The sequence below is a fragment of the Neovison vison genome, chromosome 3 (genome assembly GCF_020171115.1).
Source record: "Neovison vison isolate M4711 chromosome 3, ASM_NN_V1, whole genome shotgun sequence".
Lineage (NCBI taxonomy): Eukaryota > Metazoa > Chordata > Mammalia > Carnivora > Mustelidae > Neogale > Neogale vison.
Genome location: NC_058093.1, coordinates 203,487,485 through 203,499,862, shown reverse-complemented (window position 1 = coordinate 203,499,862; position 12,378 = coordinate 203,487,485). Strand labels below are relative to the sequence as shown.

At 57.5% G+C, this 12,378-nt stretch overlaps 1 protein-coding gene across 1 annotated transcript; it reads left to right on the top strand.

The window, feature by feature from the left end:
• The first annotated feature begins 8,722 nt into the window (after positions 1-8,722).
• Positions 8,723-11,902, top strand: LRCOL1 (leucine rich colipase like 1). The gene is made up of 5 exons (XM_044244406.1): positions 8,723-8,812; positions 10,195-10,320; positions 10,422-10,547; positions 10,631-10,753; positions 11,745-11,902. Exons 1-5 carry the CDS (start codon positions 8,723-8,725, stop codon positions 11,745-11,747), a joined length of 468 nt encoding a protein of 155 aa, XP_044100341.1. The 3' UTR covers positions 11,748-11,902.
• Positions 11,903-12,378: the final 476 nt, after the last annotated feature.

The window sequence follows — 12,378 nt, the reverse complement described above, 5'->3', positions numbered from 1 at the left end:
GTGGGTCTTCCTCGTCTTTTCTCGGAAGAAAAAGGTGTTACACAATCTCGCATTGGTCCCAGGATGTATTGATTTCCGTTCTAGAGATGAGTCGCCTGCCCTGTGTCATCAGGGCTGTAGGGCGAGCCGAAAGGAGGGCGCCAGGCCCCTGGGAAGATTCCGGTTACTAGAACGCATTCCACGTGGAGTCTGTTTGACTGGGTTTGGGAGACTCCGAGTGCTTACCGGGACGTTCATGCGGGGTGTCCGGAAATCTGCTGGGAAGAAAATGAAGAAATCAAATGGGAGCTGCTGGCAGGCTTGGTTGGTAGAACATGTGACTCTTTTTTTTTTTTTTAAGATTTTATTTATTTATTTGACAGAGAGAGATTACAAGTAGGCAGAGAGGCAGGCAGAGAGAGAGAGGAGGAAGCAGGCTCCCTGCTGAGCAGAGAGCCCGATGCGGGACTCGATCCCAGGACCCTGAGATCATGACCTGAGCCAAAGGCAGCGGCTTAACCCACTGAGCCACCCAGGCGCCCAGAACATGTGACTCTTGATCGTAAGTTCAAGCCCCACGTTGGGCAAAGAAGAAGGAACGAAAGAAAGAAAAAAAAAACCTGTTTACTGAAAAAAATAAACAAAATAAAAACACTTAATGCAAACTCCCCAGGCTGGGAAAAAACCCTGGGGACCCTAGTTGCGGACCTTGTAAGGACAGCCACAGTGTCCATTAACATTTATAATTTGCATAAGACTTTACATTTATTATTAATTACGTTATTTATTTGAGAGAGAGAGCATGCATGCAAGGTGGGGAATGGCAGAGGGACAGGGAGAAGCAGGTTTTCTGCTGAGCAGGGAGCCCAGTGCACGGCCCGATCCCAGAACCCTGGGATCATGACCTGAGCCAAAGGCAGACGCTTAAAGACTGAGCCACTCAGGCGCCCACATAATATTTTTAAATAAGTTAAAGAAATTAGTGTCAGGAGGACTGAGTTTCCTAATAGTTTTTCAAGTGAAAAAGTTTACAAGTGAGAAAATTGTTATTCAATTGAATTCTAAAACTTTGGTTAGCAGGAAATACTACTCTAGGCAAGAATAGAATAAAAGTATAACAATGTAACAACCAAGTTAAAAGTTCAGAATAAAAGCAAGAATAGATTTCCTTTTCTTTTTTTTTTTTTAATTTTTTTTTTTTTAATTTATTTGACAGAGAGAGAGAGCACAAGTAGGCAGAAAGGCCGGCAGAGAGAAAGGGGGAAGCAGGCTCCCTGTTGAGCAGAGAGCCCAATATGGGGCTCGATCCCAGGACCCTGAGATCGTGACCTGAGCCAAAGGCAGAGGCCTCAACCTACTGAGCCACCCAGGTGCCCCTAGATTTCCTTTTCTAAACAGCTTTATGGAGATCAAATTTACATGCCAAACGATTTACCCATTTGGAGTGCGGCACTCACTGTTTCTAGTATCTTCACAGGGTTGTGCAAACATCACAGTCGGAGTTTAGAAAGCCGACCGCCCCTAATGGAAGCCCCATGGCATCACAGCCCCCCCCCCCCGCTGCTGCGTCTGGACCCCCGGACCCCCAGACCCCGTGCACTCCTGCATCTCCAGGGACGTGCGGCCCGCGCACGCCCGGCTGACTGACCCTGCGGGGACTTGGATGGAGAGAAAACCGCTTCCTCTGCGCTGCCCCCCCACAGGGCCTGAGAGAGGGTGGTAAGCACCAGTCCCTGTGTGTCCCTGCTCCAGCCCTGCCCCTGCCCAGAGTGCCCCTCCGGAGCCGCTGCGGTGCCCACTTTTCCAGCCTGAGCCTCCCACCCACACGACCTCCGCTCGCCCCACTCCCCCCTTCCTGGCTCCGGCAGCCCCAGCTCGCCCTGCAGCGCTCTGCCTCTTTCTGCACCATCTGTTGGTTGACATGACCTTTGGGTCAACTAGACTAGGCGCTCAGCTGGATGGGGGGTGGGGAGGGAGTGTTCAGCCCTCGCGGCTCAGAGCCTGGCGGCTAGTCGACAGTGAGTACGTCCGCAAACGGTTATGGAATGAATGGTGTCTGCAGAAATAGATGAAGACCCCCACACACACCAGCCAGTAGGACACACAGGCCCTTTATCCAGGCTTGGGAGTCAGCCCCCAGGTGGGACCCGCAGACCCACAGGGCAAGATGCTGGAGGTCGAGAAGGTGGTGGAGGTTCCCTGAGGGGAGAGGGGGCATCCCACCTGATTGGTTGGGGGACATGATATGGCTGGTCCTGAATTGGAAGTGGGGAGAGCAGGGGAAGCTGGGGTTGCTGCGGTGGCTTGGCCAGGATCCCTGGCTGGCTCCCACTCCCGTGTGGCCCTGCCATGCCCGCTTACATGCAGTCTCTCCTGCAGAGTGGTGAAAGTCTCCCCGTGGGGTGGAAGGGGGGGACAGGCGCAGTAGGAGAGGAGATGCCCTGACTTTGCCCTGGGCTCTCTTGGCCTCCGTCCTCCTGATTCTCCCTCGCCAGTTAGAGTCTTTTCTGGAATCATGGCTTGGCTGGTCCCACTTTTCCACGGAGGAGCCGTCAGGGCCTAGGATAAAAAGGCAGGACCATGGAATGCTTGGGCAATTATCAACTTCCTGGGAGATATTTTCTGCAAGGACTGTGCCGTCTGGCGCATTTCCCCCTGTGGCCTGCTCCTCTGCATGGAGGAGTGCCGAGTGGTCCTGGTCCGGGGCACGCCGCCTTTGCTCAGAGACAGCAAAAGCCACACGGAAGATAAGGCTCCCGCGTAAGGGGTTTATGGCAGTCATGGTTCTGGGAATAATATAATGGGATCCGTACTCTTTGGTGAGGTTTGCATCAAGTTTTACTTGCCAGAATGAGATACTATAGAGATACTACTGAGATACTACAACATCACACCTGATGTTAGGGTTGGAAGGAAAGCCTGTGGACAGATGTCTGGTCTGAGACATCCATAAACAAACATCCAAGAAAAGAGACTCCTTCTATAAAAGAATATAAAGGGGCGCCTGGTGGCTCAGTCGTTAGTCATCTGCCTTCAGCTCGGGTCAAGATCCCGGGGTCCTGGGATGGAGTCCCTCACGGGGCTCTCTGCTCAGTGGGGAGCCTGCTTCTTCCTCTCTCTCTGCCTGCCTCTCTGCCTACTTGTGATCTCTCTCTCCCTCAAATAAATAAATAAAATCTATAAATGTTTATTTAAAAAATAAAAGAATATATATATATTTAAAAGAATTTATTTATTTGAGGGAGAGAGAGCATGCACCGGTGGGGGAGGGGCAGAGGGAGAGGGAGGAGCAGATGCCCTGCCCAGCAGGGAGCCGGATGTGAGACTTGATCCTGGCACCCTGAGATCATGACCTGAGCTGAAGGCAGATGTTCGCTTGACTGAGCCATCCAGGCGCCCCATAAAGGAGTATTTTAACAGAAGTGGGGGTCAGGAATGCTGGTTGTAGGGGCGCCCGGGTGGCTCAGAGGGTCAAGCCTCTGCCTTCCACTCGGGTCATGATCTCGGGGTCCTGGGATGGAGCCCTGCATCGGGCTCCCTGCGCAGTGGGGAGCCTGCTTCCCCTTCCCCCTCTGCCTGCCTCTCTGCCTGCTTGTGATCTCTCTCTGTCACATAAATAAATAGAATCTTCGGAAAAAAAGAAAAAAAAAATGCCAATTCTTCAAGTTCAGGAACTACTCTTCCTCCAGGGCTGGTGAGGTGGGGACCTGTGGCCTTTGATTCCCGTGGTAAGTTTCACTTCACGTAAACATTTTACCATCATAGTCTTTGTAATGGTGCAGTTTGCGGGTATTAAGCACATTCACAGTGTTGTCAGCTGCCACCCGATCCGGATCTGGGACTCTCTCGTCTTCCCAAACTGACGCTCTGTCCCCACTAAACACGGACCCCAGCCAGCCCCTGGCGCCCACCATCCACTCCGTCTCTCGGAGCCCGGCGGCTCTGGGGCCTCGGGTAACCGGGATCCTCCTCCATGTTTGTCCTTCTGGTTCTGGCCCTTTCCCTCGGCACTGGGTCCTCTGCGTCCTTCCATGGGCGGCCGGTGTCGGAAGTCCCTTCCTTTTGCAGGTGGATTCTTTTTCATTGTATGGATGGACCCTTCATCCTGCACCCTGGGGTTGCTCCCCTCTTGGCTTCTGTGGACGGCGGAGGGCTGGAGCTGCTCCGTGTGGACAGTGTGTCCGTGGGGTGTGGATTGTTGGATGGATTGGACACATCAGGCCCAGTTTTCTAAGCCAGGCTCTGAACTTCTCAAGGGCCCACAAGAAGGTCTGAGACCATAAGGTTTTTACCTCTGTTTAAGCAGCAAAAAGAACACAGCAAGTTTGACGTTCTAAAAGTTCAAGTTGTGGGGCACCTGGGTGGCTCCGTCGTTAAGCCTCTGCCTTCAGCTCAGGTCATGATCCAGGGTCCTGGGTTCGAGCCCCACATTGGACTCTCTATTCGGCCGGGAGTTTGCCTCTCCCTCTTCCACTGCCCTGCTTGTGTTCCTTCTCTCGCTGTGTCTCTTTCTGGCAAATAAATAAATAGAAGTCTTTAAAAAAATAATGAAATAAAATGTTCAAGTTGTGATTCAAATTTAGCTTTTATGTACTTGCAATACTTACAGCAAGTAAGTTGATAGGATATGGAAGCAGGACTTTCAGAATTCACATAATGATTATGGATTTGACGTTTATCTTCAAAGATGTTTATCCCACCCATCATTGGTGTCATTTCTCCAGGACTTTTGCTTCAGGGCATCTGAGAGCTTTGACCAGCAGGTAGGAGGCGGAATGGGCTCCTGCACCCCTCCCACTGTGCCTGGAGCCCCCGGAAAACACTGGGGCCGTGGTCAGCAGAGTAGGATTCAGCTCAGCTCAGGGAGCCCATGCGTCTGCGCCCCACGAGAGGGGCCTTGGAGGGGATGGCCCTGCCCACAACTGGGTCTGAACATCCAGCCTTCCAGGATGGCAAGGGACCAATGTCTGTGGTCAGCCCGCCCACCGTGTTGATGTGTTGTGAAGCCCTAGGGACTGGTGTAGACATCCCACATGAGTGGTTGGGGGGCACAGTTGGCGTCTCAGGCTGGTCCTGAGTTGGGGAAGCCCCATCGCCAGCCCAGGGCTGGTCATCCAGGGCCAGCTGACAGACTGCAGTTGGCCATTGCAGTCTGGGTGCCTGGGTTCCTCTCTCATGGACAGTCTGGCCCAAAAAGGTGGGTCTGGCCTTGAACCGTGGAGACACTTGGCTACCTCATAAGGGCTATTTCTGTATGGTCTGACCTCGGGCACCTGGGGGTCTGCGAAGTGGTGGCAGGAGCCTCCGGGTGGGCGGCTTCAGTGGCCCCAGAGCAGCCGTGCGGAGGGCGCCCTGGAAGGCCGTGCTCAAGGCCGCCATGCACTGTGCTGGGAACGTGCGGGACCCTCCCCCTCCTCCCCCCATACCTCGCCGTCCGCCAGCGGGTGGACCCCCGTGCAGACGTCACCGCTGCGTCTCTGGAGGGGAAGATATGTAACCACCAGTACCACGCACTGAAACAGACTGTGAAGTGCTTTTTGGGGGGTAAAAAGTAGAAGAGCGAGGCATGTGCGGCTTTCCGGCGCTCTGCCTCCCAGGCTGGCAGGGTCCGGCGACCGCAGATCAGACAGGCTCCCCGTGTATGTCTCTTCTGAAACCAGTTTGCTAATTTAGCTTTTATGTACTTGCAATACTTACAGTAGGAGAGGAGATCCCCTGTGAGTGAGAGGGTCCAGCCGTGCCGCTGTGTGAGCTCCGGTCCGCCCCAGAGAAAGTGAGTACAAGAGGACGAAAGCCAAAACGCAGACTCTGGCCAAGTCCCCCGCCACTGGCAGTTTTGTGATGCAAACGGTGAGCGGTGCCCGCCTCCCCTGGCGTTTCCGAGATGTCTCCTGTTGCTGAGTTCGCCCTCAGGGGGACTTGCATTTCACGTTAGCAGCAGGTCGTTTCTGGGTGTTTCTGTGAAGCTGAGCGGGTGCTGAGAGGACTCGCGCTGCCAGTGCTCTGGGGAAACACCGGCGTCCGCGCTCCTGCTGAGTGGGAGGGAAGCGCCATTGAGGCCCCTTCCCTGCCCAGCACCCCTGCCTGGCTCTGGCTCCTCATGACCTTCCTGACTGGCCGCCCGCCCCCAACCAGGCGTCCCGGGGCAGCCCCATGCTGCTCCGCTGTCCTCCACCATCCTGCTCGCCTACTGGGCCCTCTGCGTCCCCTCCAGGCACACAGGCCACTGTGCGTCTGCCTTTCTCCCTGGGGGGATTCTGTGCTTCTGAATTCCTGGTGCCCGGCCAGACCAGCCCCCCAGGGAGGACTTGTTTCGCAGTCTGGAATGTTCCCAGGACCCGAACGGTCTGGGAAGCTTAGCAAACAGGATTCCACGTGCTTTGCAGCACAAGTGACCCCGGGAAGGAACAAAAGGTGAGAAGAGCACGGCTTCCCCAAATCACCCGGAAACCAGAGGCTCAGGGGACACCAATGGGATGGTGGGAGCCCACCCTTCACCTCACACACGGGGAAACAAGGTCCCAGAAACGCTCAGCGTCCCCCCAAGGCCCTGCAGCGAATAGAGGGAACCTGGGATGGGAACTCAAGGCAGGTCTGAGTTTGAGGCTCGTGGGCCCTGGGTTGGGAGCCGGCCGTCCTGAGGGGAGCACTGTCAAGGGTGCAGGAAGACAAATTCGAGGAGAGGTTCTAGAACATGGACGGGGTGGGAGGTGGGGAGAGTGAGCAGGAAACAGGCCTGAGGCCAGAGGTTTGGGGTTGGTGGGGCACCTACTCCTGCACCTGTGGGGCTCCTGCACCCGTGGAGCTTTGGGACACACCGGGTTGGAATTTGAGGCCTCGGTGTCAGAATGCTCCCCAGAGGCTCTGACCTCTGGAAGACACCAGAAAGAACTGATGGACTCCGGGTGGTGCTATGGATGATGGAATATTCTGGAACTAGATACAGGACATGGTCGCACAACATTAAGGACGTACTAGATCGGGGTGCCTGGGGGGCTCAGTCGGTTGAGCGCCCAACTCTTAGTTTTGGCTCCGGTCATGGTCTTAGGGTCGTGAGATGGAGCCCAGCTCAGCGGGCGGTCTGCTGGGGAGTTTCTCTCCCTCTGCTCCTTCCCCCACATGGGCTCCTGTGGCCGCTCCCTCTAAAATAAATATTTTAGGGGCGCCTGGGTGGCTCAGTGGGTTAAGTCTCTGCCTTTGTCTCAGGTCATGATCTCAGGGTCCTGGGCATGATCTCAGGGGACTGTCTCTCTGCCTACTTCTTCTTCTTCTTCTTTTTTAAAAAAATATTTTATTTATTTATTTGACAGAGAGATCACAAGTAGGCAGAGAGGCAGGCAGAGAGAGAGGAAGAGAAGCAGGCCCCCTGCCAAGCAAAGAGCCCGAAGTGGGGCTCCATCCCAGGACCCTGGGATCATGACCCGAGCTGAAGGCAGAGGCTTCAGCTGTTTCCTGCACCACCCAGGTGCCCCTCTCTGCCTACTTCTGATCTCTGTCAAATAAATAAAATTTTTAAGATAAATCTTTTTTAAAAGTGTGCTAAAGACCACTGAATTGTTTACTTTATTATTTAATTTTTTAAAAAAGAACGTATTTATTTGAGAGAGAGCAAGAGAACACAAGTGGGGCAGCGGCAGGCAGAGCCAGAGGGAGTAGCAGACTCCCTGTTGAGCCGGAACCTGACACAGGACTCGATCCCAGAACACTGAGATCATGACCTGAACCGAAGGCAGATGCCCAACAAATTGAGCCACCGAGGCACCCCAAGAGCAAAGGGGCAAAATTGGAGGCCAAGCTGTCAGCTTTATGAATAGCGAGCCAAATAACCCCTTTAGGGTGGTGGCAGCTCAGGCTAGATCCGAGGCTGACCTGGACCTCCTGGCCATCCCTCCTGGATCCAGGCCGGGAGAGTCACCTGTGCCCCGCGGCTGCTGCAGGCGCTCCACGCCAGCGTGGGGACAGGGACGGCTGGGCCCCGGGTGTCCTGCCCGGCCCAGGGAGACAGAAGCTGGACGGGCACGGGCTGAGCAGTGAGGGACCCACGGGAGCTCTCTAGCAGCAGAGAGGCTCCTGTTTAACTCAGAGAGGCACAAGTGTTCCCCAGAGAAAGGGGTGTTGAGAATTCATTTTCCACTCAGTGATAAACAGAGATTTGCCATCAAGCTGTAGGAGATACTTGGAGGAACCTTAAATGAGTTTTAGGGAGTGAAGGAAGCAGGTCTGGAAGGGCTGCTTTGTAGGGTTCCAACTCAGGACACTGGGGGAAAAGCACAAGGACAGGCCCAAAAAAGATCCCCTCAAAGATCTGTGTCTGCCAGGGTTTCCTGGACAAGGAGGAACTCCTGGAGCCCAGGGGTTTTAGGGCAGTGGAAACACTGTTGTGCTAATCTGGTGGCATATGTCCAACCCCAGAATTTCCAGCACAAGCAGCTTCCCCTTGGGGAAGCTGTGCCTGTAGTTGTAACAATGTATCACCATTGGCTGACTCTCCCTGGCAACGCTGCCCACACTGGTTAATAAGAGAAGACAGGCGGGGGAAGCTGGGCTGTAGAGGAACTCTCTGTACTTGATGCACGATTTTTCTGGAAACCTAAAGCTGCTCTAGAGAATAATTATTAGTTATTAATTAAAAAAATTCTACTTTGCAAAGGCAAGATTGGGATGGAGGGCAGGAAGCAGGTGCCCACGCGGGTGCCGTTGGGGCAGGGATGGCCATCTGGGGCGTCCACAAACCACAAGCCCAATGGCGTGCGCTGGGCGTCTGCTGCTGCTGCTCTCGCTGCTACCCATGAGCATGGCCTGGAAGCCCAAGAGCTTGTTCCTGTTCAATAAGGTCAGCAGACACCCCGTGGCACTGCGCCCGTGGACGCGGCCTCATGCGGGCTCTCTGGGAATCCCGGCTCCTTCCTTGCAGTGTCTGCCCCCACAAGTCTGGTCTGGGAGCTGGAAAGGAGAGTGCCTGGGAGCACATCCTCCTCCCCAGCCCTGGAGCCCCCAGGATGGCTGATTCTGGTGCCCAGGACCCCAACACCAAATTCAGGCCAGATGGCAGCACGGTGGGGGTGGGTTGGGGGCCGAGAAAGCGTCTCTGCTGGGAGGGGTGGGCAACGCGAGAGTGCCTGCGCTGCCTCTTCACCCCCCTAAGGCACCAGTCCCTCCACGGCCACAGCACCCACTGCATGGCGGGCAGCCCGCGGGAGGCCGGGGCTTCGGGGCCCCACGTGAGGCAGAGGAGCTTGGGTCCTGGAGCCTGGCGCTGGGCCATGGCCCAGGAGCAACCTCAGTGCCCCAGGCCAGGAGTGAGCTTCCCCATCTGGCCGCTTCTCACCTGAAAAGCCACCTCGCTGGGCTCCAGGCCCTGGTCCCCAAGTGCCTTCCAAGCTTCCGTTTTACTAAGATCTTCAAAACCAAACCAAGCAGAAGTTCTCAGTGTGTGAACGCCAGGGAGCGAGTCTCTAGCGTGGAGGCATCAGCCGCCCTGTGCTCTGGTCCACAGGCCCTGCTGGGGGGGCGCCCCGCACTCAGCAGCTCCGACTAGCTGTGTGTGAGGCTCTGCCCTGCCCCTCCCTCCCCCGGGGCGGGGGCGCGGCTGGGGTCTCCCGGGAGACGGGGGTGGGGGGGAATCTCACACCCAACAGCCCCCGGCCTCCGGAAGGTAGGCGGGAGTCAGCGTGTTTCCTTTAGTTTGGAAAATATACCTATTTTTCATAAAAAGTTGCTATTTATGTTAACATGGGACAGGGAGCCTATTTTAAAATAGGTTTCCGCATAAACATGTGAAACTTCTAAAGTCATTAGCAGGAACCCACACTGACACCAGCTTTGGGCGCCTTAGTAAGTTTTTGAGTTTGCAGAGGAATTTTGAGACCTGAAGTTTGAAAACTTGGATCAAAGTCCTGGGGAGCAGGTGGCCTTCAGGGGGTGGATGGGACGCTGGCCACAGCTCCGGGCGGACTCTGTGACCCCCGAGGAGGCACCTGCCCTCTCTGAGCCTGTGCCTCGGTTTACCCTCCTGTCCACGTGGCTCACGACAGGCACGGACGACGTCAGCTCCCTTCCTCCCCCGTCCTCTGGCTCCCTCTCACCCCATCGGCCACCGAACCCGCCAGGTCTGGAATATTCCAGGAAACCTGAAGGGACGCAGAAAGAAGGGGTGGGTGTTTGGAGACGGGGAAGCCCTGGCGGGCGGCCGCGAGACGGTGCCCGGCTTTGCAGAGGACGGGAGAAGCGTGCAATGACCACTCCGAGTGCCAGAGCCGCTGCTGCGTCCCCAACAGCCCGAACCCGCAGGCCTTCTGCGCCGCCAAGACCCTCTTCCTCCAGTGCGTGCCCTGGCGGAAGGTGCGAGCGGGCAGGGGGGCGGCGCGAGGGGCGGGGCGGGCAGGGCCGCCGGCGGCGGGGGAGGGGCCGGTGGGGAGCGCCGGCGCTCGGTGTCCCCGCAGCCCAACAGGGACGCGTGCTCGGACCACGCCGAGTGCCGCAGCCGCTGCTGCGTCACCAACAGCGCCAGCTCGCAGACGTTCTGCAGGCCCCGGGGCATCTTCCTGCAGTGCACGCCTTGGCGCAGGGTGAGGGGCGCGGCGGGGCGCGGCAGGGGGCGCGGCGGGGGGCGCGGCAGGGGGCCGGAGCCTAGCCCGCTCTGCGTCCGCAGCCCAACGGCGCCCGCTGCGGCCACCACAGGGAGTGCCGGAGCCAGTGCTGCATCACGCTCAGCGAGGTCGGCTGCCCCCGCTGCGTCCGCCGGAGCGGCCTCCTGGCGCAGTGCCTGCCCTTGGTGAGCGCCCGCCCCTGGGAGGGGCTTCCCGCGGCGCCCGAGGCCGGCTGCCCGCGAGGGGGGCTGGATCTCCACACCCGCGGGGCGCCCCCTTCCGGGAGGGGCTGACGCTGGCGGCCTTCGGGTCCGTTTTCCTTAACCGGAAAGGAAAGAGGTCCTGGGGAGGACGGGACCCCGCGGTCAGGGTCCCAGCGGGAAGCCGGTGTCGCGCGCCTGGTGAAGGGCCGTTAGATGCGGGGCTGCGGGGTGAGCCCCGAGCGGGGGCAGCACCAGGATTCACAACCGTGGGACTGAGGAAGGGCCGCCCACGGGAGGAGGACTCCGGAGCCGCGCTCTCCTTCCCTCCGCTCCTTTTGGACCCTTGTGATATCGGAATAGTAACCCTAAAACCGCAAGGACAGAGGTCTGCCTCCTAGGGCACAAGACCTGTGCCCCTGCCCTGCAGATGGGTCGTGGCGGGGGGCGCACACGGGACCTGGACAGACGGAGACCAGGGTGGGGGTGGCAGAGTGGTGGGCGTGGAGACGAAGATGGGGGGACGGAGATGGGGACGGAGGTGGGGGTGTCAGAGACCGTGAAGGCCTGAGGGGTGGGTGCCGGAGACCAGGGAGTGGGAGTTTGGAGAAGGGTGGGGGCCACAGCAACTGGAGTCGGGCTCGGGGGTTGGGGAGAGAACACGGGGTGCAGTGTGGTGTGGGTATTCAGGACCTGGCTTGAGGCTGGGATCGGTAACTTTTTTCTGATCGTAAAGGGGTCTCTGTCTCCCAGGTAAGGACCAAATTCTTGAGCATGTAACCCCATCTCACCAGGTGCAGTGCCATCGGCTCCTCGAGGAGCCCCGGGCACAGCGGGTGCTCACAGAAACGTGTTCCCTGCTGGGCTCCCACGGCTGCCCTGGCCGCAGGCCAGCTGTTGGCCGAGGGGGGCGGAGAGCTGTGAGGCACCTGTCTCCCCCCGTGCATGTGGCACTTTCTCTCACTTGGTCCTTCAGTGACAGGGGAGCTTGGCTCTCCAGTCTACGCTGTTCTCTCCCGGCTGTGAGGACCTGGAGGCGGCCGACGCATCTGTCCCTTCTCCCAGCGGGGAGCTCCTGAGGTTGACGGTGCACGTGTCCGGGGACAAACTGCGGCTCCCAGAACCTTCCCACCAATAAACACCTGCTGACTCACCCGGTGTGTTTTGTCGCATCCATTTTTGTTTTCAGACAACAAAGGGAAAAACAATGTGGAGCCGTGGCGTAGTGGCACCTGCTTGGGTCACGTACAAGGCTGCCTTCCTGAGGATGCGAGACTAGTCAGAGATCAAGTCTCACTGCGAAGGGAAAGAGCCAGAGCTGGAGCGTTTAAGACACGAGGCGGAGCCCCTCCCCATGCACAAACGCCTCTTGTCCTTGCAAGTAGAGACAGTCGGTCAGTCGGTCCAAACTGAAAAGGGGCCGCCAGGAGCAGGTGGGAGCTGAGGTCGCCCTGGAGGGGCTCCCACTTCCTTGGGTCACTCGTCCTTCCGTCCTTCCTGCTCTGGCCCCAGGTCCGGGAGCATCTCTCGGAACAGGTGCCCTGGCTAATTCGAGCCCATCTGCACCGGCGGCTGCTTGCTGTTCCCAGAGCTCAGCACCTTAGCCACCC

What these genes read in the sequence shown, in the direction of transcription:
- LRCOL1 (XM_044244406.1), top strand. Translation starts at nt 8,723, where the DNA reads ATGGCGTGCGCTGGGCGTCTGCTGCTGCTGCTCTCGCTGCTACCCATG. An exon ending in GCTTGTTCCTGTTCAATAAG is followed by an intron (nt 8,813 to 10,194) that starts GTCAGCAGACAC and finishes CCGGCTTTGCAG; the next exon opens with AGGACGGGAGAAGCGTGCAA. An exon ending in AGTGCACGCCTTGGCGCAGG is followed by an intron (nt 10,548 to 10,630) that starts GTGAGGGGCGCG and finishes CTGCGTCCGCAG; the next exon opens with CCCAACGGCGCCCGCTGCGG.